This window comes from Suillus fuscotomentosus, assembly GCF_016647785.1.
Source record: "Suillus fuscotomentosus strain FC203 chromosome Unknown F5891scaffold_3, whole genome shotgun sequence".
NCBI classification, from domain to species: domain Eukaryota; kingdom Fungi; phylum Basidiomycota; class Agaricomycetes; order Boletales; family Suillaceae; genus Suillus; species Suillus fuscotomentosus.
In genome coordinates, this window is record NW_024539515.1 from 1573085 (window position 1) to 1600324 (window position 27240).

Below are 27240 nucleotides of genomic sequence, written 5' to 3' on the forward strand. Positions count from 1 at the left end.
TAACAAGGAGCCATGCTATCGAGGCTCTCGTACACCTGCCGAGTACACCCCTTGCGGGTCCTCTTTCGCAATCTCCAGACGCAGGCACGATACGAGTCTCCCTCGCACGATGAACAGGATGATAGTTCGTTTCTGCCACGATCTGGACTTGCGACGCCACGACAGGTAATAACCATTCCCGCGTTTCGACCAAAAGAAAGACTAACGGTTTGTCACTGACAGCTTGTACGATACCTCGATGAATATGTAATTGGCCAGGAGACTGCGAAGAAGGTCCTTTCCGTCGCGTGAGCATGCATATGTATTGCTCTGTAGTATGTGTAACTGAGGCAGTCAGGAAGTGTATTCAACCACTATACCCGTGTTCGCGCAAATCTTGCCGCCTTTGAAGATGAGAGTGGTCCGGACTCATGGTCCGAAGTAAATGCCGGTGATGGTGTGTTCCGTTTATATTTTCATCATCCGGAGAGGATGCTAATGAACTCAGCACACTCTGGCGTGTCGTCTGCACACTTACATCCTCACCCCCAGCGTGCCCTCCCGCAGTTATCACTCCAACCTCGACAACCAGTCTCGTCATTTGAGAAGAGCAATGTGCTGGTAATGTAAGCCGGAAACCTTTATATGGAAGTATGCCCTGCTCAGAAATATCGTTTACTCCAGAGGACCAACAGGATCAGGGAAGACTTTGCTCGCGCGTACCCTTGCACGCGTCCTTGACGTTCCATTTTCTGTCAGTGATGCGACATCTTTCACACAGGTGCGATGACTCCCACTACTATTACAAGCCTTTCACTCCTTACTATGTCGAACCAGGCTGGCTGTGAGTCCAACTGATTGCCTCGCTTGAAGATCAGCTGATGCCTCCTCAGACGTCGGAGAGGATGTTGATATGTGCATACAACGATTGGTACGCCCATATAAGCTGAAGGCGTGTGGACAGTCTCATTCTGTACTACCTAGCTGCAAGCAGCCAATTGGGACTCGTATCGTGCCAGGTAATTCTCACCCTCACCCTCTACCCTTATTGCTAGTTTTAGCTCTTCTCATCGTTGTTTATTCTATTTTCTTATATTGCTTACAGCACAGGTATCGTCTACATTGACGAAGTCGATAAGATTGCACGTAAATCCTCATCTACGACTGAGAGTTCACGAGATGTCGGTGGTGAGGGAGTGCAGCAAGCTCTCCTACGAATGATGGAAGGTTCCGTTGTTACTGTGCAAGGAAAGCCATCGTCACTGGAGCCCCCGGCACCCACGGCACGAGGGCGGAGCTCACCAGCTGCTGCACAGCGTAAGTCTCATCGAAACGTACGGTCTGCGCGAGGAGCACTAATATGTCAGCCAGAGAGACCTGATACCTTCCATATTGATACTTCCAATGTGCTCTTTATCCTCAGCGGTGCGTTCGTGGGGCTTGATACCGTCGTGAAGCGGCGGGTGAGCAAGGGTGTATGTTTTTCATTCTCTATCTTATATGTTCTTCAGCTCTTATTGATCACCATTTCTATAAATTCAGTCCATTGGTTTTACTGCAAACCTCGCACCCAAGGAGGAAGATTCAGACAGCAAGGGTTTTATGCCATTCTTTACATCGAACCGCAGATCACCAGAAAACTTACTAGAGATGGTTGAACCTGCTGGTCAGTTATGTTTTATTGAAATACCACTCCCGCAACCCTAAAAATGCATCTAGATCTGGTGAAATACGGGTAACTAGTCGCATGCTATGTCAAAATTTCAAATTCATTTTGCTTGCATAGCTTTATTCCTGAATTTATCTCCCGCCTTCCAACCTTAACGACATTATCCCCGCTAAGCACCCAGGATTTACGACGCATTCTGACCGACGTCCGTGGGTCACTTATCAGCCAGTACACTGCGCTCTTTGGTCACTCGGGCGTGGAGATTCGCTTTACAACAGGATCTATTGATCAAATCTGTTTACGAGCTATCGAACGCGGGGGAGGGGCGAGAGGGCTGAGGGGAATCATGGTAGTTTTTATTTACCCGGAAAATTCATCAGTATGCTCATTACATACTGTAGGAATCATTGCTGTTAGATGCGATGTACGAAGTCCCGTAAGTTCTCAATCTTCCTACTGTTGTATATTTGTTAATTGTTTTCTGGCGTTTTACCAGTGGATCGGTGTGATATTTTTTCTCCCGACTACTACTCACACTAATGATGTCTAAGAATGTCCGTTATGTCCTGATAACGGGAGACACGGTGCTGGGCAAGTCTCCAGCTCTTTATTGGATGCGTGGGGATGGTCCCGCATTTTGGGCGGCCTGGGCGGATGAAGAGCAGCGAGCAGAAAGGCATTAGGTGTAGGTGCGTATATTTGGCGCAGGAGATTTGAAAATCTGCTTGCTCAGTTGATGTTGTGAGAGGCACGTCCCTCTTGGAATGTATTGTCGTGTATGTATCGTGGGACACAGGATTCATCTGGGACTCTTCAAAGCCTTCGTCTTTCTCATAGATCTCAATTTCGATGAACGCAGATACGGTCACGAGACCACGTGAACGCGACCAGTGAAGATGAAGTTCATTCCCACTGAGATGAAGGTGGGGAACTGTCTCCTGTCATGATGTCACGACGAGTACATGTCGGATGAATTGGGTAGGTAAGTGATTTACATTACTTGGTCAAATGAAATGGCAGCGAGCGGTGGTGTCACGGGGGCACTCATGAAAGCAAATTGACGGATAGACGTCACAACAGGAAAGAGGCATTAAGGAGAAACAAAGAGATCGCTTCGTCCAGTACATAATTATTCCTTCTTCTCTTCTGCCGATTCCTCTTTTTTCTCCTCTTCCTCTTCCTCCTCCTCTTCTTCCTCTTGTTCCTTTGCTTCGGGCGCAGACTGCTCGTCGGGAGAGGCGCTACTGTTTATCTTCTGTGTCAACTCAAATTGACGCTTGAATTCATTTGCATTATCAGAGTTTGCGAAGCGGATGGCTAGAGTTTCGGCGGTTGGTGGTTCTTCGGTATAGTCAGCAGCAACCTTCCAAACCCAGCTCCTGTCAGAGCCAATATTAGGCTGAAGGCGCATTTCTGAGGAGACTGTATTTCTCTCGATATAAGCAGAACCAAGAGAGGCCAGAAAATCAACTAACTGTGGTGGTTGGCGCAAACTTTGAGGGTTTTGTCGCGTCTCATTACAAGACGGACCTTCTTCGTCTCCTTGTGCTGAAGAAGTTTCACATCGCCGGTCCCACGTTCTTTCCACTCGTTTAAGATATTATCGAATCGGAAGAGCTTTGCTCGCCTACAATAGCGTTAAATGATGGTAGTCATTGGGTCAAGAGGTGCAAGAACGCACATCTTGAAGAGCACATCCTCGTCTTCCTCGTAGGTCTTTACCTCCACTTGTTCCGTGAGCTTGATAACAGGCTCAAAATGAGGATCAATCTCCTCGCCCTCTGGCTGATTACATCGCGCCACAATACCGCAGCTCGTCAGTTAATTATGCTGGACCAGTCTCGTGCCAGAGACTCACCTTTGGTGCGAGTGCATCAGAAGTATCTGCCATTGTGATTAATTCGTAGTGCTTCTAGGGAATCTGGTGTGGAGAAGACAAAATGACTGAGACTGAGATTACGATTACGAGCAAGATCACAAAGACACTCAACTTTGCAAAGACTGATTCGATTTCTTATCGGGACCTCGAGCACTCCCATGATCAGCAGGTCCCCAGGGTCTTGTTAGTTTCCCAATTTGGACAGAGCTTTCTCGACAAGCACCCTTCCGTCACCCAACTACTCGCTAGCAGCTGCACAACTTTCAAAATGACAGTGCTTCTGTCGTGGCGACATACGCCATGGCTGGTCCTCTCGATACTGTCTCTAGTCTCCTTTGCTTCTGCCCACATGATTGAAGTTACAGCTTCCAGAAAAGAGTGCTTTTTTGAGGACCTACACGAACATGACCAAATGACAGTCACATACCAGGTTGGAGAGGGTGGACACCTCGACATTGACTTCTGGGTACGCCTGTCATATCAATGTTGGTTATTCTCGAGAGCAACCTTTCTGACTCCCTGCATGTAGCTAACGGACCCAGAAAACATCGTTCTCACTAAGCACATCCGTGAAAGCACCGGCACGACGTCCATAACAGCTGAAAAGGATGGCCGATACGAGTACTGTTTCTCTAACCAAATGAGCACGGTGGCAGACAAGATGGTTAGGTACGCCTTTCTATCCCCGTAACTTCCTGGTATCCATCCTCATGGGGTGTGCTTAGCTTCAACGTTCATGGTATCATATATGTGTCAGAAGAAGGTGAATGCGCCTACCTTCAATCGTTGTCAGATCACTGACTTTTCTTCTTCTTTCTCTCGCAGCAGATGTTACCGCTCCCGTTGAGCGCGAGATCCGCTCGCTCGCCATAGGTCTCACATCTGTCAAGGACGAACAAGAATATATCGTTGTTCGCGAGCGTAGACATCGGGACACAGCAGAAAGCACCTGCGACCGTGTAAAGTGGTGGTCTGTACTCCAAGCACTTGTATTGGTCGCGGTAGTCGCGTGGCAGGTGTATTACCTTAAGGTTTGTTGTAACCCCCTCGTTTGTGGGCTTCTGTAAACTGAATTATGGCTATAGAGCTTCTTTGAAGGTAAAGCGCGTTATATAGTGCATGGACTGGGGAAATATCATACGCTCGCTTCTACCACCTCAGGATGTGTCTCACAATCATAACACTCATGCTCCAAATGAAGGATGGTACATCCCTAGCTTTTCAGTGCCCAGTGGTCTTCGTAGTTGTCAGAAAGATACAAGCTTCCAGTGATATGGATGTTTTCCAACACGCTTCCTATGGTTGCAGAACATATAATGGGCGCCTAACAAAATAATGGCATGGCTGACCCATTGTCATGCTCGTAATCTGTCATCGCACACATTTCTCAAGTACTCAAAAATATCTCGATGACTTGCCTGACAGGACAACTTCGATTATACAAACAACAGAATAGCAGGTATACATAAATCAATGTAAAGTAATATAATGGCTGGTAGCATGCAGGGAGGATATGTGCAAGTGCGATTTAGACCCTCTGACAAAATACGAGGAATGAGACAACACGGGGTATAGCGAGTACAGTAGGAATTGGTGATTGATCATATTCGTCATGATAGCATAAGGAGTGATACTGTGTAATGCACATATAGAAGTACAGGGGAGGCGTCGCCTCTCCATCTAATGAACAGAAAAAATGCAGGTTACTCATCTCCATGTAGGCTTTGAAGATGCTCTCATGCTCGAGTCAGGTAGAATACTCAGGTCCGCGCTGATGTTAGCACTCGTATCGCTGGTGGGTACCGGGAGGGTTGCCATCACATTGAGTCCCTTCACCCGCAAGGACCTTGATGCATTGGCAAGAAGTGAAAGTCTCTTTGGCCTCTTCGCAGGTGAACGCCCGATCGTTTCTACGCGTCTGGGTCCACTCGTGGACTCATGCAACGGAGCATCTTCAGATGGCTGGAGGATCATACTAGATCGTCTCCTTGCCTTCTCGCTGCGCATAGGTCCAATGTTCGAACGCCGTCGGGAGCTTTTGGACTGCGTTGTTGTACGGGAAGTTGATGTGGGAAGGCGTCGCGTTGGGCTAGCATCACGGTCCTTGTATTTCGGAATGTGTAGAGATTCTATATCTTGGCTATTCATAGTGCGGTTTGAGAGTGGCAGTGCACGCCGCATTGGTGAGTCTTCGTCCGCCTCCTGAAGACAGCCAAGGGAAGATGCGCCTTTCACTTTGAGAAAGCTCGGGTCCAGACGGCTTGCTCGTGGGCGCTTGCTTGTGCTCGAGTGAAGGGTCATGGAATTGAGTGATGAAGATGATGCGGGAAGCATGACGTTGCTCAGATTGAGACTGTCTTCCGTCCGCTCGTCTTCCCATTCGCTCTCGGACCCAGCAACAGAATGACAGCGTCCATTAACACTTTCGCTGCTATCGCTGGACGTAACGAGAATAACTGGGGGGGATGGGGCGCTTCCCCTATCATCTAGTGCACCTTGTCCGGCTTCATCTTTCCATTGAACAACCTTCTTCTCCTTCTCCTTGTCAGAGACGCGACGGTAGGGTTGACCGATACTGGAACGCAGGGAGCGTCGCGGTGACTTGTACGCCCGTCGTGGAGGTGAAGCGATAGCATTGTAAGACATGGACTTTCTGGAAGCTTTGACAGCCTGCGGCAGTGCCGAACCTGATGGTACGCGGAATGTATCAAGAGTGCCCGTCCCATGAGCCACATATGCCGCCGTAGTTTGTCCTACCAGTGCTGCAAATGCGTCGTCATTTTTCTGCACCACACCGCGAAGTACAGATGCCATTCCTTCGAAGCCATGTTGTACTTCTAGAGAACGAGCCGTCTCTCCTAGCACAACCGTGCACCGGCCGATCATACCCAGGAGACTGATCATCATTTCTGATTGGGTGCGCACCGAGTCCCGGACTGCATCACGTTCTCTTTCGGCTCGTACGCGCTCGATCTCTGCCTTGCGGCAGCGTGCATCTGTCTTGATGCAGTCGACATGCAACTCCTCTATTTTATCGGACCGTCGCTCGGAGACTGCTCGCAAGGTTGCCTCAAACATGTTACGGGAGTTTTGAGAACGTGTAAGACGAGTTACGAGGGGGGAATCAGGAGTTATTATGGATTCCTCAAGGCGAGCCAGAGACTTGAGGAGGGCACGCTCCGCTTCGAGGTCTGAAGAAAGCGGGGGAGATGATGAGGCCAGTGTATCAATCTGCGCAAGCCGAGAGCGGATGATGGAAAGTTTCATCTCTGCTACCGATATCTTTCCAGCACACGACGCGCCCTCAACTATGCTCGCCTGAGTCTGTTCCATCTTATCTTGCATATCTCGTTTAGAGCGGTCAACTTCAGCAGCAGCCTCTGCTCTCTTGCGCTTGAGAATGTCACTCTCAGTGCCGAGCTTGCCAGAAAGCTTGGCTTTAAGCTCGGCAACTTCGAGGTTGAGTCTATTGATAGCCTCCACGTATTGGCCTACGTGTCTGTCAACGTTGACGACATTACGGGTGACAACCTTTGTCTTGATTTTCGTAGCACGTTCTGCATAAAGGAGGGTGTTGTGCGTATCATCGAAGTGCTGCGACGTAGGAGCAACACAGACGACCATGACGGTCTTACAGTTCCCACCCAGTGAGAATTTCAGCAATCGAGTAAGTTTGCTGTTGCGATAGGGCACATGGCGGATGGCGCCGCCGCTCTCACAGAGCGCGTTAATGCAGTTGCCGAGCGCGAGAAGTGACTTGTTGATGTTAGCACCTTCAACCATGCGCTGTCCCATATTGCTTGTTGCTGCAGCACGCTCACTACCGGCAAGGTCAATAATAGAGAGCGTCGCCATGGTGCGCTGCTCAGTCAGAGAAGCCGTACGAGGAGCTTGGGTGACATGCACTTGGAGGACGGCGTGCGATCGGGACGATGTCTCGTTCGCATGGGTTGGGGATTGTGTCCTCCGCGAGTTGCCCTGTAGAACAATCTGTTTGACTTCCTCCGCGCTCGTGGGATGGAGCTCGACGAGGCCCACGACCTTGACAGATTTGTCTTCGCGAATTTGCAGACCGCCACGCGGTGTGGGCATGCCAGGCTCGGAGAGTAGATCTCGAATCTCTTCATTGTAGATTTCGAGAAAAGTAGCAACGACTTCTATGTTCCAGTCATCTTTTCGATCCTCGATGCGTTGGAAGAGGTCCGCCATTGTGAGGTAGATAATACCAGGGTCTCCTTCAGTCCCGCTGATGGTATGTGTTTTACCGCACCCTGTTGCCTATGGGGGAGCATCGTCAAAAACTACGCAACAGCCTTTAGTGAAATTCACATACCCCATAAGCAAATACAGTAGCATTGTAGCCGTCCAAAAGGCCATTTAATAGTGGTTTCGCTGTGGCTTCATAGACGTCACCCTGTCTTGCCCCACTGTCAAATACTCGATCAAACATGAATCTCTTGTCCTTGTATCTCTTTGTTCCTGGGGGCACAAACCCGCGCTCAACAAATGCACGGGTCTTATCTCTCTCCTCTGGGTCAAATGTAAGAATGCGGTCATCGACTATTTGCACGATGTCTCGAAGAGGTGCTGACTGAGTTATAGGTCTTCCTGGTGTTGCAAGGGTGCCGTCACCGCGAATTGTAGTATCATAAGAGAGCTCTGGGAGACGCACAGCTTCCCACGTTGTGGGAGGTCTGACACGGACTGGGTGATATTAGATTATGAAAAGCATGTTATCAAAGAAGCTTACCCGCAACAGTGATGGAGCCAGCGGCAACCATGACTTGTCAATCAAGGATTGTCAGACTGTATAGAAACGAAATGGATGTTTGTCACTATGTGGGGTCGCGATGAAAGATGTTAGCTCGACGCAGCGAGCAATTATGAAGTATAGATGCAGGAGTTTGCCGGATGCCTCGTTCAAAAATCAACCGACGCGTCCAACAGTATGCTCACGTGATCGTTCGCCTCGTGACTTTGACTCTCCAAGAGACTGTGAAACAGACTTGTGTTTATTACATACGGATTTAATGGTGTGTGGAAGTATTACTGTCGATGTCCTCTTCAGCTATGTTCGTCATGACTTTGAGCGGACTTTTTTCAATGAGATTGATCATGTGCAAATCCGTGTCACCACTTCACATTGCCGGCTGTAATTTGCGAGAACCATGCGGTGCATACCAAGTACACATTGCACATGTTCTGTATTACCTCGGTTGCGTTCCATGTATATTCATAAACACGGAACTCCGTTTGATTGCGACCAATGACCAAGGATGGATCAGGGAGAACTTGCCAGAAGGGCCCGCATAGCAAGTTTCACGTCTACAGCCTTCATATGATTTCCAGCACCCCCGAATAACATGGTGGTCATCGACTCCCGTGTGTAACCGAGGCTTCCAACACGGCTGTGGTATTTCATTTGTAGGCCGTGATGTTATAGCGCACTGGATGGTCAATAGGGGCTTGCGTTAAATTCTGTGACAAGGCTGGATATCGCATAGTGCTAAGAAGCACATCGCTTCTATGTCGTCAGGGATCTATTCATTGCATATGAACGGCGTCCCCAAAAGCTGTAGCGACTCGGACTTATCGCACTGCGAAGGGCAATCTACTGGTGGATCTCCCTGCTCAGCAATGTTATACCAATTTTTCTACAGCACTCACGAAGTCGTTCAACGAACCAACTTTGTACGTTCAACTTCTCTAGACATGAGGGTACTGGTTTGCATTAATGACATCACGCACGCGTGCGGTGCGTGTGATTGCATGAACAAACCTCAAGGGGAGGAACTAGCGGAACCAGCTCCATGGATGGGTGATGTAGTCACTACGGCCTTGCTAAGCTCCTTCCCAACGTGGCTTTTGAATAGATGGTACAAGAGACGCCTGGCTATGGTTGTTGATAAGGATTGCACCCATTCAGGCCATGATAATTGGATAGTACAAGCGTGGGTCGAGAGGATGCCAAGAAAGTGCAGTATTTTGACCGGCAGTGCAAGCTGTGACAGGGCTACCGGTGAAGAGCAGTGTTCGATCTAAATTCCTGAAATTCTGCGCAGCGGTCCACTGTGGTCATGGATGATCTCCAATTTAATGAAGCAACTGCCATGGGTGATTTCACCGTCTTCGTACGCGTGTCGACACGCGACTAAAGCTGTAGATGAATGGTCCGAATATCGATGGAGCGAGTCATGAGCGCAGTAGAAGAAACCAACGTCATCCGTGAGCGCTTCTGCCGTGCACAAGCTCTGCCCCAAAAAGATCAATAAAAGACACTAGCCAGTGACCAAATGCTCTCCAGACAACAACACCCCCCTTACCATAAATTTAGGCTCTCGTCGTGTGACCAAGATCAAGGATCCTTGTAAAAAGGAACGGGGTGATAAACTTAACACTCTTTGATACCGTCACAGTTGTTATCATAATGATGGTTGCGTTCACTGGAACCGATTTGCCTGCTTCAGGTCAGTTCGTAATCCCTGGCAACCTGCTTGTAGTAACTGAACTAGACCAAGCTAAAACACTAGTGCGATCAACGTTACAATCACCTCCCAACGGAGATACCGAGGCGATTTTATCGTATTACAAGTCTGCTGCGGTTAATGGAGCAATGTCGGATGCCAGCAGTCTAGCTCCCAGTTCAGGTCCTTCATCCACCTTTGTTTCTCCAGTTGCTTTTCATTCTCGTTCGATCTCGTCGACCTCTATTGCTACCCAATCTTCTTCCTCCGCTTACTCTTCTGAGTCCTCAAAGGCGCGTGCGACTGCTCCAAGCGCGTATAAACCTCCTCAGACACGGCCTGTTTCCCCACTTGGTTTGAAAGGAGGGCTAGCGCGCCGCCCAAGCATACCGTCCGAAGGTAGCGCAGACAGGCGACGCATTGCTATCGTTGAGATGAGCACACATGTTGGCGAGTACCCGAAGAGTGATTCCTACGCGAACACTTCTTCAAGCGACTTATATCCCCAACGAGGTCGTGAGACACAGCTAGGTGGTCTCGCATTTGTTGCACCACCGGACGCGTCGCCACAAATTTTCAGCTTTGCCCATCCACTCACTTCACCTGCCATCCAATCACAACCCTCTTCGAACACTGCACCCTCTCACGGACGCTCATCATCAGAGACGGTCAAAGTATCTGGACAAGTTACGAGGCACTCTCGGAAGTCATCGCGCGAGGTGGCTGTCGTAGGCACAATCTCTCTTTCAAGCAAATCATCAGACCAGGGCTACTCATCCTCTGTCACAGAAGCACTCAAATCACCCCTATTCCAAACGCCCCAATCCCGTTCACCTTCTCCTGGGACACCTGAGACGTCTGATTCAGGGAGCTCCACTGCGCCCCCCAAGAGTAGACAGAGGAAAGACGCGCTCTTCCCTAGTGTAAGCCCAATTAAGGAGCTGAAAGAAACTGTGTCTACCCCAGCAAGCCCTATGCCCGCTCCTGAGGTGACGCCACGCATAGGAGAGAGCAAGAGCATTGGCGATCGTGTGGCCGGTCCTGTCATCGTCAATATCTTGCCCAAATCGCCTACACCTATGATTGGGAAGCACATTAAGAGCCTATCCAATACATCTACAACCACACCTGCTACTCCCTACTTGCACTATCAGCCTGGTCTGCATGCAAGAGCAGGACCGCTACCTCCTCCCCCCATGTCTGTCTTCAGTATTGATCCTAGTGCGCCGCCTCCACCTAGACCACCCCGACATCAGCCATTGAAGAAGAAAAATGATATGGATGCTGTGAAGCAAGCATTGGCTCTGCCACCCTCTGTCGCAGCTGCACTCAAAACGCGAATACTTCTCGCGGAGCCCAAGGCAGAACGTGGAATGACTACTAGTGCCAATTCCCCACCTTTGGAAACAGTGAAGGAGCTTGTTCCGACTTCAAGTACTAGCCCTTTGGGGCTGGGTCCCTTACAACCAGTGACCTCCGAATCCCGATCAGAGGAGTCAAAGTCTCAGTGCGCCATTTTCTTTTGTGTTCCTGCCCGTATCAAATGACCCTCCCACAGGCCCAATACCTCAGACAAGGAGAATGAATTCGAACTTCCCCAGACGCCAGCTCATATTCGCGAAGGCGCCTTCCCTCCCTCACGCATTTGCACCTCAGACACAAAATCAAACCTTACTGTGTCCCCAGGCCGAACGATTGTTCCTCTCCCCCGCCATGAGTCTATAGATGACCTTGTTGCTACCATCGGACACGCAATTGATGACATGGGTATAATCCGTTCATCTGATGTTCCTCCCCCGACCGTTCTTGAGCCCTTACGGCATAACGAGAATCGGGGCAACCGATCTGGTCTCGACATTCGGCGCATCTCCTTAACACCCACGTCACCACTAGATGACAATGATAGCGTTGAAAGTGATAGTAAACCTGAAGTGCTTCCGCCCCTGCCGGCGAAGAACGAGCCTCAACCTTCAGACTTACGAGTTAGAAGTGCGCTCAGTATCAAGCGGTTTTCGTCTCTTCCGCGCACGCCCTCGCCGGTATCGCTCACCCAGCCTTCTACGGAAATCAAAAGGTCTTCGAGGACGCCGTCGCCATCGTTCGTGGGTCATTCAGTGCCAAAAGCACTACCTCCAGTTCAGAAGGTCAAGTCAGCGTGGCCGCCATGTATGCATTTCGCAGATGTGGTTGTGAAGAAAAACACACTCGATCGGTCGGTAGGATATGCGCAAAAGATTAATGAACTCTATTTGTACGATTCTGGACTAGGTGATTGGATCGTAGAGACAAGATATAAAGGTGGGAATTGCATTGGCCCTCCATACATATATGCGCTTACAGCATGATTAGCTGCAAATCCCCTAAAGCGCACTCCTGCGAACACGAATGCTCGTGTTCCATCGACACATTCTCCCCGCACCCAAACTCGTAATATCTCGGAGTCCTCGACTGGCTCCGAGGTTACTTTTCCTAGACGCCCAGACGCATACCTGGCTACAGATCTGTCGGCACCTCCCTCCGGTGACTCCAGTCCCCCCAATGCACCTCCTTCGCTTCCATACCCAGCACTTGCTTCAGCGCCACGCAATGGGCCAAATAGGGCATCCACTATCATTGCTAGCTCATCTTCATCCTCTGGTCGCTCACTGACTTCCCCTACTTCATCGAACAAGTCTCCGGCAAGCTTCCTTGCGTCTTTGGGACGGAAAACAAGTCTGAAGAAGGATAAAGGCGTATCATTGATAGCTCCAGTAATCGGGAGGGCGCTGTCTAGAAGTCCACCGCGACAGGAGCCGAATCCGCGACCGATGACTATTCCGAACTCCCCATCTGTGCCAGGGGGTCCACGCGCACCCCCTAATCGGATGCAAAGGTCCCAAACCATAGTCCTATCCCCTCAGTCCGTGCCAAATGGCTTGGGTCACCACCGATCAAGCACAGTAGTTATACACCGACCGTCGCAACTCACTGGCCACAATACATATTCCGACCGTGGATCACCAACTGACTCGGACGAATTCACACGTCAGGTGGATAAGCTTGCTGCTCTGCTCCCGAAAGCCGATAAAACTGTCCTTGGAGGGTACCTCCGTAGGGCAGGCCAGGATATCCTTGCTATTGGGCAATATCTCGAAGACGAGAAAAATGGAACCCTACGTCATGACTAGTCCATCCTCGTTATGTATGATCTGACAGTGCTCATTTATGCTTTGTTTGCTTTCGCTCGCACATTTTATACCTTCGTGCTCCGACTCGTCTATATGATACATGTATTATTTGTTTCTGGGACTACACTACTGCCGCAATCGGAATAGACTGTTACTGTGTTGAAATTTACCTTGCAGGTCTGAATCCATGTTTGACGGCCTGATTGCTACTGAACTCTGCGAGATCGGCGTGTTAAGACAGTTATAAATCTGACAGTGGTTAGCTCACGATGCTGCTGGGTAAGACTAGGTCTAGCGCTTGGACTTGGCCCGCCCCAACCGGACCCACCCGAACCACCGGATGGCGGAGGAACTTTTGAACGATTGAAGTGTGGGAGGAGCATGTTTTCAACTTCGTTGGCACTATCAGAACGTTCCGAGATGCTGTTTGTTCTATATGAATGATCGTTGTTGCTGACAGCAAAAGGTCGTCGCTGCACGTTGGTGCGCTGCTGAGGGCGAGCAGGCTGTGGCCAAGCGGCACTTTGATGAGGTCCGAAAGGGCCAGCCATGGTGCGATTAACCAACGGAGTTCTTTGTATCTGAGATTTTATTAGATAAATTCAGTTTCGCAAGTAGGGATCCTGTACCCCATTCGCGTCCATTCTACTGATCACTGGACCAATATCCACACCAGCTGTACCTTTATTATAGTCATCTTGAGGAGGTCGATCAAACATATTCCCACCGCCGACACCCTGCCCATGCGGGGCTGCGCTCGGAGCAAGTAACGACTTCCGCTTGGCTTTGTCGTATTGAGCCTAGCACAACTGTCAGTATATCAAACCTCCAGGCAGTCGTCGAAGCGACCTTGAGTTTTTGATACTCCTTCTCGCGTTCTCTGGAAGAATCTTGTAGTTCATGAACCTTTCGCCGTTCCAGTTCCATGTCGCGTTCCAACTCTGAGACAATTGAAGCCTTGCTATTCTGTGAGTGGGGCGGTTCACTATACCTGCGACCTTGTTGCTCAGAAGATTGATTTCCCCATTAGCTGGAAGCTGTGAGTGAAGATAGTCTAACGCAGGAGGAGCATCACCTTCTCTAATGACATTGTCTAGCTGCTTCTGCAATTGTGCTTGCTTATCATTGAGGTTGCGGATGACCGCTTGCTGGAATGAACTAATATACTGATACAATACCCCTACTCCACGAGTAGTATAGCACGTACTTCTCTTGGTGTACCTGATACTGCCAGAATGATAGAGCCCTCCACCAAATACGTTAGACGATCGAGGAACTGAGAGGGCTTGTGAGAAACAAGACGCTCACCGGTTGCAAATTTCCATGATTAAGGACGGGCTGAGGCCCGAAAGAACAGACTACCGACACTAAGCTTGGGTTTGATGAAGAATTTCGCGCATATATTCACCGTTTTGTAGTCATTAGTTGGATGTAATGAGCACACCTGAAAACATTCAGAAATCTGAAGCAGGACGTAGTGTGTCAAGTGGCTTACAACCACATCGTCTCTTCGTGACATTACAGCTGATGAATTCGCCTCGAATTACAGCATCGACAAGTGACTTACGGCTCGGTCAGTGATGTTTCACAAGCTAGGACGTCAATCAGAATACAGTATGCAAACAAACCAAAAAAATTACCAGGACATAACCGCGAGGCATTGAACAATTCGTTCGCACAGTCAACTAGTGGAACCACAAAAGTCATTTCCAGTCAGTGACCCCTTTGCGTTCGGTCGTTCCGCCTTCATCAAATCTTACCGCAGAATATATGCGAGCCTAGGGCAAAATAATTATTCATAAACCATAAATAACGCCTGACTACTTACATGTTGTCTGAAAGAATCGTTGTGGACAGAGCAAAATCCGAACAGGAAAGTGATGGGCTTACCACCACTGCCTTGTCAATGAGAGTCTTGCGACATGTCAATCGGTTACATCGTAGCTCTGCATCCATCCTCGCAGTACGAGTAGAAGTAGAATATCTTTTGCCTTATTAACAAGCTTCAGGCCAGGGAGTTCTGTAGAGTCACGGTGGACAAGGTGAAAGGGTGCCAGTGCTTTGGATTTAAAATTGTTCATAAAAGGAAACTACTGTAGTTCACAGTATCCGAGTCCGGTGGCAATCATGCTCGGCGATGTTAACAAAGCCTAAACAACAAAACGAATACATAACAAAAAAAGTGGTGCAACTTAGTGGTATCAGCAATTGTGTTTGATACATGAAACGCAAATATCTAATTAATAGGTATCGGCAATAGAGTCAGTCCTATAATGTGCGAGTAGAAGAAATTGTAGGTTATCATGGTCTCCATAGATTATGCCGAGCTGGGGTGTTAGGAATGCTTTTTCGAGGTCGATGTGGTTTCGATGGTGTTACTGGGCGCATTGCATCAGGATCCGCTCGCCTCAGAAACTGAAGCGGAGCCAAGGGAGACCCCGATGATGGTGTAGACTTCACTGAATGTGGACTATGCGCTCCTGGAGTCGAGATGGTGAAGGAAGGAAGGAAAGGTCCTCTAGGTTCGGGGGTGCAAGGGGGAGGAGTGGTCACAATTTCAGGCGCTTCGAGCAAAGTCGCGGAGCTAATCCACTTTTCTTCCCGAGATCCAAAGCGGGGAGAGCCAAATTTGGGAGGAGACTCTGGAGGTATGATACGAAACACATCTGCGAAGTGATCTTTGATAAACCTGTATAATATGTTAGTGAAATCTCCAGGTCAAGACTCTCTGCTTGCTTACTTTGATAATTCTTGCCAACCACCACCAACACGCACCATAACAGTTTGCGAGCGCAATATGCGACAAAAGCATAGCTTTGGCTCTTGATCACCAATCCAGTACTTCCCGCTTTGATCCTTCCAAGTGTCGGCGACTACCTCGATATTGATGTTGACTGGCAATTTGTTGACGACGTCTCCAACCGCGACGTCCAGCTTGTTCTTGGGATTAGCAACGTAGGTTTTCCGCGTTTGTGGCTGCGTTTTCTTCGGGGGTGTCTGGACCTTGTTTGACGTGGGAAATGACTGTCGCGGTGCGCGGGCCCACGTGGACATGGATGAAGATGACCTTGAGTGACTTGCGGTGGACCGTGCGACGACAGAAGCTTCCGAAGGTGTGGGGGAGGCCCTCGAACGTGTCTGCGCCCGGGGACGGGTAGGAACTGGAGGTTGCTTCGTCGGTGTGTTGGGAGTTGCATTACCAGATAGACTAGCAGTACGCTGACGAGATGCAAAAGTTGAACCGTGCAAAGAAGATGATGAGGAAGGCGTTGCTATTGGCCCTGCTAGTGACACTGATCTTGACATGCTAGCGGTAGATAGCATAGAAAGTTTGCTGGACGGCCGGGGTCGAGTTTGCAAATCGCCAGACGCTACTCGGCGGGGGCTTGGGTGCGCTGGAGCTAGGAAACGCCCATTGGCAGATCCTCTTACTGAGAGATTGGAATAACCACTGGCCTTTCTGGTGTGACCAGTCGCCCCAGAGCTGATACCAGATGCACTGCTATTCCTACCAGAGCTGAGGACACTAGCAGGACGGGATTTCTTGCCGCAGATCCTATCGTGAGCCATTTCTTCCAACTCGACCCATGTCTGCTGAACACGTCGATATTCAGAACTGGCGCGAGCATCGTCCTTGACTGATTCTATGTATGCCGCTACTTGAGTAACAATGCGCTTCGTGAAAGCAAGGCGAGCTGCAAGTTGTTCTTCTGGGGGCAAACGTGAGGTCGAGACATGCGTGCTAGAAAGTGGTCCAGCAGGAGGAGAAGGGTAGCTGTCGATGTGCTCAAGCAGATCACTGAGAGCCATATCGCAACGATGAGCGACGTCAGATAGGTCGGCTAATTGTCGAATCCGTTGCATCAACTCGGTGGATGCTTCGACTTCCGAATTTGCCGATCGCAACTCCATATCTGCGGCAGGGGATGACATCGAAGAAGGTAATGCAGCAAGCTTGGATAATTCAGAAACTATGGACGCAAAGAGAGCATTCATCTTCCCGTATTGCTCCAGAGTTGGTAGATGATTGGAAGAATTCGAATTAGCTGCCGGATGTGCAACCTCATTGATGCCGATAGAACGAAGTCGTTTCCTCAGCGAGACAACCTTGTCCAACAGATCGCCCCTCTGATGGGTTTTCGTCGGTGACGGAGAAGGAGCAATACGCAACCCAAATACATCTAACGCAAAAAATTAGAACTTATCAGTGAACATCAAAGACTGGTCCCCTCACCTTCAAATAGTTGCGATTCATCTCTTTTCTGGTATTCGGTTTCCTGTAGCTGAATGCCCGCCTTTATTTGAGCCTCAGCTTCAAGACGTTCGCGTTCTCGCGCCTGACGCTCCATCTCGGCTTGCTGCTGCTCGGCCTTCAAACGCTCTTCCCGCGCCTGTTGTTCATCACGCAGCTCCTTCTCAATCCTTAGCCTTTCTGCCTTTTTGCGCTCTTCCTCTTCTCTTGCTCTCGCCTCCGCCTCTTTGCGTTCTTGTTCTTGTTTGACTTTCGCCTCTGCCTCTCTGCGCTCTTCCTCTTCTCTTACTCTCGCCTCCGCCTCTTTGCGTTCTTGTTCTTGTTTGACTTTCGCCTCTGCCTCTCTGCGTTCTTGTTCCTCTTTGGCCTTGGCCTCTGCCTCTCTGCGTTCTTGCTCCTCTTTAGCCTTTGCCTCCGCCTCTTTGCGTTCATGCTCCTCTTTGGCTTTCGCCTCTGCCTCTCTGCATTCTTGCTCCTCTTTGGCCTTCACCTCCGCGTCTCTGCGTTCTTGCTCTTCTTTGGCTTTTGCCTCTGCCTCCCTGCGTTCGAGTTCAACCCGCCGCCTTCTCTCTTCCGCTTCTTGTTCCTCTCTGAGTTTAGCAGCCTCGATACGTTTTGCCTCCGCGGTGAGCGAAACCGACAGCTTGCCCCGAAGCATAGCTGCATTATCGGCCCAGGTACTCAATTTGACCTCAAGGTTATCTACCTCCCTTCTTCGTGACATGATGAGAGTCTCGTAGATACGATGATCGTGCGAACAAGGCACAGATTCCATTTGGCGCAAGGATTCACGGATCAAGGAGAGGCGGCGCGATAAGCGAGAACGATGTTGCGATGAATGTCTGTCAAGCTCCTCTGATAGATCTTGCAGCGGAGTAAGCTTCTCGTCTGCTCGAGAGATAGAGTCCAGAAGTGTTCTCAGCGAGCCAAGCTCTTCAGTGACACCACGCAGGTCATCAGCCACCAAGGCCAATTCCGAATCAGCATCTTTGGCCATGCATGCCAGCCGAAGATGTCCAGTCTTCTGCTCGAGGCTTTGTACATCCCCTAAGAGACGCATAACTAGCAAATTGGAGTCTCCCCGAACGGCGTCGTCAAGGCTGCGTAACGTGAAGGGTGGTTCGATGGCGGCTGGTACATCGAATGAGATGAGTTTTATGTTCCCTGCCGACGAAAACCTTTTCCGAACGAGAATAGGTGCGTTCCTTTGATCGGATACATGCTGAGAGAGAAACGGTATCCGCTGAGCTACGGTATTCGTGAAGGCGTCGGCAGTACTACGGAGCACATTTGACTCGTCCTTTAGTTGATCCTGCGCGTTACCCAAGCTTTCCCCACAAAGTTGGTCATTAAGAATTTCCTGGATAGTGGCATCATAATGAATCTTGAGGTCCTCAACCCGAACCTGGAGCTCGTGAACGCTGTCCTGAAAAGAGATCATAGCTGCATATTGGGACCGAATAGCGTCCAGGAGAACGAACATCTGCTTCACATTGTCCAAGTGACCAAATAACCCTTCAGAGGTACGAGAGAGGAATTCGTCTAGGGGCTTCTCAAGCATTCCACTTAAGGTAGCCAGAGGATGCATCACGTCATTTGTGAGGGTCTGGTAAACGACCTCTAAACGACCCACTATGTCGCTAGACGACACTGAGGGTGTAGGAAGAACATCTTGAGGTGGCGTCTCCGGAGTCAGAGGTTCTGCACTTTGATTGGTCTGTTTCCATCTTTCTCTCTCCATTAGGTCGGCGACCTCGCTCCGTGTGTCCTCCAGTTCATTCAGAACACCATCCATGATCGACCAAACTCTCCTAGCTACACGGAGTCTGCCGAGTCTTGTGTTCACGTCAGCGCAAATGGCAGCAGCTTTGTCGCGAACAGCAACTAAAGCCTCAATCTGAGCGGTGGCATTGTCCTTGAATGTTTGGTCAATACCGGGTCGCTCTGCATTGAGAAGTGCCACCCGAAAGGCTCGCAGTAGATGGTCTGCTCGAGTGCATGATTGCTCCACCTCTTGAGTGATTGATGGTAGGAAAGTAATGAATACGGAATGAGCCGTAGGATGCAAACAATCCTCCGATATGAGACTAGGAGGGGTGCCGTCACCATCACAGGCAGTGACTCCATTTTCAAGGCGATCAATAGCGGAGTTGAATATTTCCATTAATTTATCAGCAGACCGGGACAAGGACTCGACATCCTTGACAGCTTCATAACCAACTCTGTACTCCTTAGCAAGAGAATCAACCTTGGCAACGAGATTTGAAGTGGAAGCAAGTTCTGAGGACAAGATTTGACTGATCGCCTCAGTTGGCTGATTGTTGGTCAGGAAAGAGAGCATGTTGTGGTCGCGGGAAGGTGCCACCACTTGCGATAGGATTACCCCTCACAGCAAGCCTTTTCACCAAGGTCTCTGCACGGGAAAGGAAGCTGGTACTCTGGCGGAAAGTCGGGTGATAAAGCTTCGAAGTTTCGATTTCTTCCAAAAGGTTTTGGGCAGCGTTCTCATCTTTCATTGTTTCGACGTAGATTTCATCAGCTCTGACTAGCAATTAGCGAAATGACCATCTAGAAAACCAGAAGTCTCACTTCCGCCATTGCGTAACAATATTCATGACGAATTTGCCGACATGTTCCATCTCGTTGATGCCTTTGTCCTTCGAGTTTGTCCTGCTCGTCAAGTAGCTCCTCCGGAACAGCCCTGCGACTGTTGTCTATCAACTTGTCTAGAGCTTTGCCAGCCGCAGCGACCTTTCCGTGCCTAAGAGACGACACCCTGCCAGCAACCTGTGCTGAATCCCGTGAAAGGATTTCTGCAAGCTTGAAACGGGCGCTGCGAGAGAATCCAGTATTGGACGTAACAGACGTATCTGAAGCCATGGAAGCAACAGAGCCACGACGATTTGAGGGCTTTTCTTCAGATTTAACCATGAATTCATAAATGGAAGGCGACCATCTAGCACGAGTAGTGAGGAAATTCTCAATGTCTGCAAGTATCTTCTGGCGGTCACTCCAGGCTGCGCGACGTTGCTCTTCCCACGTCAGCCTAATACCCAGAAGATCAAGGTTTTCGGAGCGGTCCCGCAGGAGGTGGAGGAGCTTGTCGAGTTCATAAATGGTCGTAAGAGTGAGCTCGATAACGTCAGTGTCTTCTGGTGAAAGATGCCTCTGTGTAGCCGCTGGTACCATCGTCAGCACTTATTTAAAAGAAGAACAGGAGGCCTATACCTTTAGTGAGTGCCCTAAGTTTCTTGAGCTCCCCAGAGTCAAAAATTTCTGTCTCTTTCTCAATCCTGTCGTGTTCTGCAAGCCATTCCTGAAGCTGTTCGCGCGTGGGTAAACCGGGGATGTCTTCTGCGGAGGTTCGTATGGCGTCCAGCCCGACAAAAACCTCGATAGGAGGAAGTGCCTCCAAGAACTATGGGACAAAGAACAATTAACTTGAAGACAAGGATAAGAATGACACATTCGCACTTTGATTTTATCTTCTATCCAGGCTTTCCGCTCGCTGAATGCCTGAAGCTCAATGACCTCATGAATCTCTAACGCTTGTTCCTCCTCATTTTGCGAGACTTGAGCTTGAGAGAGCTCCGAATCAGAGCCAGCGAATGCCTGTTGATCGAGTGGAGGCGTGCCGGACGCCATATCTGGAGAAACACATGAAGCAGCCGCTGGCGTGGCTATTGGTCCAGGCACCTCGGGGAACATCCAGTAAGATAAAGACTAACAAATATATGAAAGTTATCAGCCAGGAAAATGTCGCATTGCCTGCAGATGTTCGCAACGCTAGATAGCAGAGTCTTATGACCGCGCGGTCGCCTGCAGAATTCAACGAGGCCTAGGCGCTAAACGCTAAGCCTACTAGTCACCGGTACATCTATTACCTAAGCCGGGCCGCCTTCGGTTCAATTGCCGGCGGTAGAAGATCTCAGGCCGTCAGGTCTTCAAGCTGCGACTGTCACTGTCGGTACTTCTACTTCAAGCGTTCTGCCCGGTTTCTCTTCATGATATGGAGGCCAGACCGCCAGAAAACACTGATACTAACACGTCTGCTGCACCCACAAACGCTGTGCTGGATGCACGGGTCAACTTTTTTCAAAGACATCCAGCCATCACCCATTTTACAGTGTTAGCAGTGTTTTTCACACCACTTGCTGCAGTGCCATATTTGCTATCTATGAGGCGTATCTCCGCTCTATCCAGAAGGTTGGACGAACTCTCAGCCGCAACCACTGCTTTGCAGGCGGAATTAAAGACTTCTGCGACTGAGAATGCCACACGGAAGTTGGAATCACATCGCACCTCAGCCTCGTTTGAGGCTGCAAGAATGGAACTCATTCAGCTGCGCCGCAGCCTCGAACAACTTCGTATGGAACGCGATGCGTCAGAGATGACGACACAGAACGCTTTGAAGCAGCTTCTTGAAGAGAGAAAGCTGACCAGGCAAGCGGAAACTGGAATTGCAGTCATTCTGTGATAAACCCATCTTTGCTGACGTCGTTTTCTTACAGCGAACGCCTGGCACTTCTTCCCCAGCTGGGCACTTCACTGGCTGATGTCGCCGCATTTATGTACGAAGTAGAGTTACATCACGGCATTACGTCAAGTGTCATTGATGGCCATGGTGTGGAAAGGCTTCGCCGACTTGCACTCAAATTCCACATAGCGCAGTCGGAGGAGCTGAGGTAGCCACGTATAATTGTCAATCACATACCCCTACTTCAGTGGGAGAATCATGGGATGGTTCCAGAATTGATTGTGATAGACTAGGAGGTCTGGGTAGCTGTATGATACATTTCATGATGTATCGATATCTGAGCATTGCAGTACTGTATCATATGTGTGTTGTGCGAGCCGAGTGAACCCATGTCTTGATTTTTATTACAACAACGGCAAAGCATTTCCAAAAGCTCGACGTAGAATATGTGAACATGATACAATGGTGACGACGAAAGCAAGCCCATCATACAGTTGATACAACTGGTATCACACTAGAAAGACATGGCGTGTAAGATGCCCAACGGGCCAAGGCTAATACAAGTTCCACGCAAGAAAGGTATACATATGTACAAAAACAAACCCTCACGTAGATAGCCACAACTTCCACCACTTGCGTTTCTTCGGAGGGCTGGGAGCTTCGGATTTAGGGGGAGGTATCCTATCACGGAAGTCAATTGAACGAAGACCAACACTGCCAGCAGAGCGACATACTCATCTACATATACAGAATAGTCTCTGTGTAGAGAATCTATAGCTTGGGTTATTTGCGCCTGATACGCTAGGCGTACACTACTCGGCACCGCGATCTTGCGGCGCCATATAGCCAGGCTATTGCCCGACTTGGATGGGAGAAATACGAAAACGACCACCAGCGCGGAGGGGTCGTAAAAGGCCACTGACTCTTGCAGAGTACGATCCATGGTCTTCTGTAGCTCCGGGTATGTTAACCAGTCAAAAGCTGGTTCATTCGGTGACTTTGAAGGCCGATAATCGGCGTTCACTATGAGAGCGCCACGCTCGCGTGTTTGCAAAAATTTCTGCAGCTTTAATGACGGTTTCAAGATGGCGAATAATCATATATGGACATTCGACTTACTCCAAACGAGCCCAGTCCGGGGGATACTGACTGGATCCATTCCAGCTTAGAAGCGACGCGCTCGTCTTTGTCAGGCGGGAACATCCAGTGGAAACGGTCCTTCGCCATGCGCGAATTTCCACCGAAAAAGGCGCCTGCCACAGGACTTATTGCAGCTCCCTTAGACTCGATAAAGTCTGCAAAATCATGTGTGGTGTTGCGGGCTGGGCGATTTTCCATGGGTGCTGCTGTTCCATGGTATGCGTAAGTAAGTGTTTTCGATGGCGTGCCGCCGAATGTCGACAACCCAAGCTTATTTGGGGGAAATGCGTTGACGATAAAGTTTTCTACTACTGTAGATGGAGCAACGGAAGGAGCGGTGTGAGGAGGCGAGAAATGTACTCGTCGACCCCATGCATCGTGCGTATCCTCGTAATCATCGGGATCGTCTTCATCTTGCCAGCCCTCGCCCAAACCCCAGACGTCGTTGTCATGCTGCTGTTGTTCCTGTTGTTCCTGCTCCTTTTGCTGACGTTTCTTCTCCTTCTTGTTCTGCTTACTCTCTTTGTCTTTCTTATGCTTCTTCCCTTCATGTTGTGGCTGGTTCGAGTCCTGATGGTGTTGCGGTTGATTTTGGTCATGATGGTGTTGCGGTTGATTCGGATTATGATAGTGCTGCTGTTGGTTCGGGTCATGGTGGTGTTGCGGTTGATTCGGATTATGATAGTGCTGCTGTTGGTTCGGGTCATGATGGTGTTGCGGTTGATGATAGTGCTGCGGTTGGCTCGGGTCATGATGGTGCTGTGGCTGATTCTGGTTCTGGTCCTGGTGGTGTTGCAATTGGTTGGGGTTCTGGTGTTGTTGCAATTGGCTGGGGTTCTGGTGGTGTGGCAACTGGCTGGGGTTCTGGTGGTGTTGCGGCTGATTCTGGTGGTGGTGTTGCTGCCTGTGCTGGTTCTGCGCATGAGCTAAAGCGTAAGTTTCAGAGTGTTGCTGCTGAACATGGCGATGTTGCTGCTGCTGCAACTGCTTGTGCTGACTCTGCGCCTGAGCTAGAGCGTAAGCTTGCTCTTGTTGCTGGCGGAATGCCGCTGACATGACAGCTTGCTGTTGAGACCACTGTGTATTAGCAGATTGCTGCTGAGATACTTGTTTGTTTGTGCCTTGCGGCTGGAAATAGCCACCAGTACCTGGGGGCGGATTGGCAGCGGCATATGGCTGTTGACTCTGTTGTAACTCGTTAAGTAACGATATCATATTAACTAAGATAGGACTGTGATGCTCCAAGTGGAGCTGGGAGAGGATAAATAGTGGAATAAAAAGTCACCTTGGGTAACCTTCGTGCCTCTTCCCCCCATGTCTGCCAACCGCTCTGCTGGTTCGGTAGACGCTGAGCATGCACCTGTGGTGCATGAGTAGACTGCTTCTGAGGGTACGCCTGTGGTGCATGGGTAGACTGCTGTTGAGGCCAGGCTGCCGCCGGCGCTCCCCATGAGTCGTCCTCAGCGGACCATTCTTCTTCCTCGATTTCCGAGGTATCTCCGTCTTGTTCCCAGCCAGCTTCGTGGCCCCAATTACTCCAGGCAGGCTCATCCATAGCGCGTTGAGTGGTTTGACTCCAGTTACCTTTCGAGATCTGCTTTTTCGCTGGTGCTGGCGTTCCTCCAGCATCTTCCCAAGCTCCGCCGCCGCTTCCCCACCCATCATTATGTTGCGATTGCTGGTGCTGTTGTTGTTGGGGATGCTGTTGGTGTTGTTGATGATGCTGATGGTGCTGCTGCTGCTGGTACTGATGCTGCTGTTTTTTTTGAGACTTAGTGTTGCCATCGTCCTTGTGCAATTGTCGTGGTGGCATCTGTGCCTGAGGAGCGCCCGTCTCCCATTGCTCATCAGTGGCCCAGTCATCATTGCTATTTTGAGGATCATTGGACGCCCAGCCATTCAGATCCTGTGGGGCATCGCCCGTGTCATGCATTTGCTCCCAAGAATCCTCATTAAGCTCTCCAGCGTCCATGTCACCTTTGTGGAAGATAACCTTCAGAATCCTGTGGCCATGGATATGAGATGGGCAAAAAGGACTCACCGAGTCCACCAAAATCATCCTCCTCTTCCTCAATCGTATCTATGGTCATTATCCGGGGAGGAGGCAGTGCAAGTGGCGGGGGAGGAGGTAGAGGTGCAGGAGGTGCAAGTGCAGCAGGAGCAGCAGGAGTCTCCTTCTGCTTGCCCTTCTTGTTATTCTTGGGCATCTTACCCCACACAAAATACGTAGATTGTGAGACTCGTGTTTAGTGACGCACTGACACGCGTAAGGACAAGAAATGAAAGGCTCGAGGATAATGAACCGACTAAATGAACAAGATCAGGGCCAATTGTGATAGAAGATTTCCAAATGGCGTAGATCGATAACTTTCTCAGATACAATGGGAGATAGACAGGACACGCGTAAACCAGGCCTATCACGTGGAAATGATTATCCCTTTACATTAACACCTAACCTTAACGTAAGGTTTACTACATCCCTTAGATCCGCCTTGTCACCTCGTCCACAACCTCACTCGTTTTACTCTTACCACCCAAATCAGGTGTCAGAACCTTGCCTTCCCTGAGAACAGAATCTACCGCTTTTTCGATACGATTCGCGCCATCAACATATCCAATATGACGCAGCATCATTGCCGCTGAACGGATTGCTGCCAATGGGTTTGCAATATTTTGTCCAGCGATATCTGGTGCAGAGCCGTGAACACTGTGAAAGTCAATCAATGAGCTGAACCCTAGCAGATGTCATTGCTTACGGCTCCCCCATTACAAATGAATCTCCTGCATTGACGGAAGGTACCAAACCAAGCGACCCCACCAACGCTGCAGCTGCATCCCTACACCAAGCGGGTCAAACAATATAAAAGTGGAACTAACGAACGACATACGAAAGGATGTCACCATAGAGGTTGGGTGCAACCATCACATCATAAATTCTAGGAAATAGCTCATTTAGGGCGCAATCTGGCTTTCCAAGACAGACTTACTCGGGCTCACGGAACAATCTTGGAACACAGAATACGTTATTGCATGCTAACAATCAAACACCTCACGCACCTGTACACAGCACTATCTACAAGTTGTTCGGCAACTGTTACATCATCATACTTGCCATCCACACCAGGTAATGTTGGTACTGCACGGACCGTCTCGCGGAACAGACCATCCGTAATAGAAAGGACGTTCGATTTGTGGATCACGGTCAAGTGCTAAGCCGATGTGTCACCGGAGATGTTTGAGCAATAGGTGTTCAAGTACCTTACGAGGGCGCTCCAAGGCCATTTTGAATGCCAACTCGCCAATCCGGCGGGAAGCCCGTTCTGTGATAAGGCGAGTAGCCCGGGCCTCCTTGCCGTGTTCCCCGACAGTCTGTGTTTCCTGCTTGACGTACTGTTGTGCCTGTAAGTTAAATAGAAATGTCGCACGAAAATGGTACTACCAGGCACTCGGTGTTTTCACGAATGACAACAAGGTCTACGCCTGGCTTCCCTTCAGGATTTACTGAAACCTGGCGGAAAAATATATCAACGGACAGGCCGAGTAGCATTGAGCAAGAAATTGAACACACTGATTTCACTGGCCTGATATTGGCAAATAGATCCATCTTTTTGCGAAGTGCGACGATTGGTGAAGAATACCCAGTCACTTTTCGAGACGGAGAACTAGTATTATTCGTGTATTAGGCTTCATGGATGTATTTCCCACAAGGTGAAGAGTGCATACCTGACAGCCCCGAAAAGTGCACAATCACATTCATTTTTCAATATCTCAACAGTCTCGTCAGGAAGTGCAGTTCCTGTTCTCGTGAAGTACTCGAAACCAGCGAGTAAGTCAATAAACTCCGTCTTCGGTATAGATGATCCAAGAGCCAGAATGGCAGCCTTCGCACCCTGATCGACGTGTCTATCAATCTATACCAGTAGAAGATACCGACACTAACAGGTAAAACTTCCCTGCCAATTCCGTCAGCTGGGAGCATCCCAATTTTTAATGACTGCCGGGCAGCAGTGGCCATCAAACGAATGGGCGCTCTGAATACCATAGTATTAGTTGTAGGTCGTAGGCTTGAGACGCGGTAGAATGCAAGGATAATTCGGGAAAGAGCCGAACTTCCTTACATGCGGCCCAATATATGCGGGCCGGCTTTCGCCTGCGACGTTCCGGGTGCAAGTGGGCGCCGTGTGGTCAGGTGAATATGTGTACTGCGACGGGC

At 49.6% G+C, this 27240-nt stretch overlaps 10 protein-coding genes across 10 annotated transcripts; 4 read left to right on the forward strand and 6 right to left on the reverse strand.

The window, feature by feature from the left end:
* Positions 1-12: 12 nt before the first annotated feature.
* Positions 13-2331, forward strand: F5891DRAFT_1181722 (P-loop containing nucleoside triphosphate hydrolase protein; the record flags this gene model as incomplete). Its single annotated transcript, XM_041366056.1, has 16 exons — positions 13-165; positions 223-287; positions 342-436; positions 488-605; positions 664-760; positions 817-823; positions 873-910; positions 964-998; positions 1085-1296; positions 1351-1454; positions 1522-1645; positions 1699-1714; positions 1766-1997; positions 2050-2084; positions 2145-2151; positions 2200-2331. The coding sequence occupies 16 exons, from the start codon at positions 13-15 to the stop codon at positions 2329-2331; spliced, it is 1470 nt and encodes a 489-aa protein (XP_041233021.1).
* Positions 2332-2777: 446 nt separating this feature from the next.
* On the reverse strand, positions 2778-3539 carry F5891DRAFT_1125303 (ran/spi1 binding protein; the record flags this gene model as incomplete). Its single annotated transcript, XM_041363953.1, has 4 exons — positions 2778-3070; positions 3124-3275; positions 3330-3433; positions 3507-3539. The coding sequence occupies 4 exons, from the start codon at positions 3537-3539 to the stop codon at positions 2778-2780; spliced, it is 582 nt and encodes a 193-aa protein (XP_041233022.1).
* A 256-nt stretch (positions 3540-3795) lies between these two features.
* Positions 3796-4799, forward strand: F5891DRAFT_1125304 (COPII-coated vesicle protein; the record flags this gene model as incomplete). Its single annotated transcript, XM_041363954.1, has 6 exons — positions 3796-3993; positions 4057-4196; positions 4253-4290; positions 4356-4558; positions 4613-4625; positions 4729-4799. The coding sequence occupies 6 exons, from the start codon at positions 3796-3798 to the stop codon at positions 4797-4799; spliced, it is 663 nt and encodes a 220-aa protein (XP_041233023.1).
* Positions 4800-5234: 435 nt separating this feature from the next.
* On the reverse strand, positions 5235-8308 carry F5891DRAFT_940098 (P-loop containing nucleoside triphosphate hydrolase protein; the record flags this gene model as incomplete). The annotated part of the gene is made up of 3 exons (XM_041374259.1): positions 5235-7805; positions 7861-8231; positions 8278-8308. 3 exons carry the CDS (start codon positions 8306-8308, stop codon positions 5235-5237), a joined length of 2973 nt encoding a protein of 990 aa, XP_041233024.1.
* A 1551-nt stretch (positions 8309-9859) lies between these two features.
* F5891DRAFT_372607 (uncharacterized protein) lies at positions 9860-13374 on the forward strand. The gene is made up of 4 exons (XM_041371596.1): positions 9860-9994; positions 10046-11498; positions 11550-12289; positions 12341-13374. The coding sequence occupies exons 1-4, from the start codon at positions 9955-9957 to the stop codon at positions 13156-13158; spliced, it is 3051 nt and encodes a 1016-aa protein (XP_041233025.1). The 5' UTR covers positions 9860-9954; the 3' UTR covers positions 13159-13374.
* On the reverse strand, positions 13069-15216 carry F5891DRAFT_1137227 (uncharacterized protein). Its single transcript, XM_041364827.1, has 15 exons — positions 15049-15216; positions 14987-14993; positions 14919-14936; positions 14799-14843; positions 14726-14750; positions 14654-14666; positions 14567-14602; positions 14467-14516; positions 14366-14404; positions 14234-14316; positions 14150-14188; positions 14008-14099; positions 13788-13958; positions 13427-13739; positions 13069-13374 (listed from the first exon to the last, which is right to left on the reverse strand). The coding sequence occupies exons 1-15, from the start codon at positions 15112-15114 to the stop codon at positions 13325-13327; spliced, it is 1047 nt and encodes a 348-aa protein (XP_041233026.1). The 5' UTR covers positions 15115-15216; the 3' UTR covers positions 13069-13324.
* Positions 15217-21252, reverse strand: F5891DRAFT_1001838 (uncharacterized protein). The gene is made up of 8 exons (XM_041360202.1): positions 20885-21252; positions 20639-20828; positions 20108-20589; positions 20000-20067; positions 19801-19951; positions 17393-19724; positions 15899-17339; positions 15217-15847 (listed from the first exon to the last, which is right to left on the reverse strand). Exons 1-8 carry the CDS (start codon positions 21116-21118, stop codon positions 15460-15462), a joined length of 5286 nt encoding a protein of 1761 aa, XP_041233027.1. The 5' UTR covers positions 21119-21252; the 3' UTR covers positions 15217-15459.
* A 100-nt stretch (positions 21253-21352) lies between these two features.
* On the forward strand, positions 21353-22267 carry F5891DRAFT_1001839 (uncharacterized protein). The gene is made up of 2 exons (XM_041360203.1): positions 21353-21853; positions 21922-22267. Exons 1-2 carry the CDS (start codon positions 21420-21422, stop codon positions 22097-22099), a joined length of 612 nt encoding a protein of 203 aa, XP_041233028.1. The 5' UTR covers positions 21353-21419; the 3' UTR covers positions 22100-22267.
* F5891DRAFT_1001842 (uncharacterized protein) lies at positions 22268-25394 on the reverse strand. Its single transcript, XM_041360204.1, has 4 exons — positions 24313-25394; positions 23007-24212; positions 22622-22953; positions 22268-22568 (listed from the first exon to the last, which is right to left on the reverse strand). Exons 1-4 carry the CDS (start codon positions 25084-25086, stop codon positions 22493-22495), a joined length of 2388 nt encoding a protein of 795 aa, XP_041233029.1. The 5' UTR covers positions 25087-25394; the 3' UTR covers positions 22268-22492.
* On the reverse strand, positions 25395-27122 carry F5891DRAFT_1001844 (mitochondrial NAD-homo-isocitrate dehydrogenase LysB). The gene is made up of 10 exons (XM_041360205.1): positions 26968-27122; positions 26751-26917; positions 26596-26689; positions 26467-26535; positions 26286-26417; positions 26085-26236; positions 26015-26032; positions 25916-25963; positions 25784-25864; positions 25395-25734 (listed from the first exon to the last, which is right to left on the reverse strand). The coding sequence occupies exons 1-10, from the start codon at positions 27067-27069 to the stop codon at positions 25509-25511; spliced, it is 1089 nt and encodes a 362-aa protein (XP_041233030.1). The 5' UTR covers positions 27070-27122; the 3' UTR covers positions 25395-25508.
* Between the last annotated feature and the right edge of the window lie 118 nt (positions 27123-27240).

Coding starts and splice junctions, on each gene's coding strand:
- F5891DRAFT_372607 (XM_041371596.1), top strand. CDS start 9,955: ATGATGGTTGCGTTCACTGGAACCGATTTGCCTGCTTCAG. Junction 9,995..10,045: donor AACCGATTTGCCTGCTTCAG/GTCAGTTCGTAA, acceptor AACTAGACCAAG/CTAAAACACTAGTGCGATCA. Junction 11,499..11,549: donor TCAGAGGAGTCAAAGTCTCA/GTGCGCCATTTT, acceptor ACCCTCCCACAG/GCCCAATACCTCAGACAAGG.
- F5891DRAFT_1137227 (XM_041364827.1), bottom strand. CDS start 15,114: ATGGATGCAGAGCTACGATGTAACCGATTGACATGTCGCAAGACTCTC. Junction 14,751..14,798: donor TGCCTCGCGGTTATGTCCTG/GTAATTTTTTTG, acceptor TTGACGTCCTAG/CTTGTGAAACATCACTGACC. Junction 14,189..14,233: donor AGACAATGTCATTAGAGAAG/GTGATGCTCCTC, acceptor CACAGCTTCCAG/CTAATGGGGAAATCAATCTT.
- F5891DRAFT_1001838 (XM_041360202.1), bottom strand. CDS start 21,118: ATGTTCCCCGAGGTGCCTGGACCAATAGCCACGCCAGCGGCTGCTTCA. Junction 19,952..19,999: donor ATTGTTACGCAATGGCGGAA/GTGAGACTTCTG, acceptor ATTGCTAGTCAG/AGCTGATGAAATCTACGTCG. Junction 17,340..17,392: donor TGAATCGCAACTATTTGAAG/GTGAGGGGACCA, acceptor TTTTTGCGTTAG/ATGTATTTGGGTTGCGTATT.
- F5891DRAFT_1001839 (XM_041360203.1), top strand. CDS start 21,420: ATGGAGGCCAGACCGCCAGAAAACACTGATACTAACACGTCTGCTGCA. Junction 21,854..21,921: donor GAAGAGAGAAAGCTGACCAG/GCAAGCGGAAAC, acceptor GTTTTCTTACAG/CGAACGCCTGGCACTTCTTC.
- F5891DRAFT_1001842 (XM_041360204.1), bottom strand. CDS start 25,086: ATGATTTTGGTGGACTCGGTGAGTCCTTTTTGCCCATCTCATATCCAT. Junction 22,954..23,006: donor CCGGACTGGGCTCGTTTGGA/GTAAGTCGAATG, acceptor CCGTCATTAAAG/CTGCAGAAATTTTTGCAAAC. Junction 22,569..22,621: donor TATTCTGTATATGTAGATGA/GTATGTCGCTCT, acceptor CTTCCGTGATAG/GATACCTCCCCCTAAATCCG.
- F5891DRAFT_1001844 (XM_041360205.1), bottom strand. CDS start 27,069: ATGGTATTCAGAGCGCCCATTCGTTTGATGGCCACTGCTGCCCGGCAG. Junction 26,536..26,595: donor ATATCAGGCCAGTGAAATCA/GTGTGTTCAATT, acceptor TTTTTCCGCCAG/GTTTCAGTAAATCCTGAAGG. Junction 26,237..26,285: donor CCTTGGAGCGCCCTCGTAAG/GTACTTGAACAC, acceptor ACATCGGCTTAG/CACTTGACCGTGATCCACAA.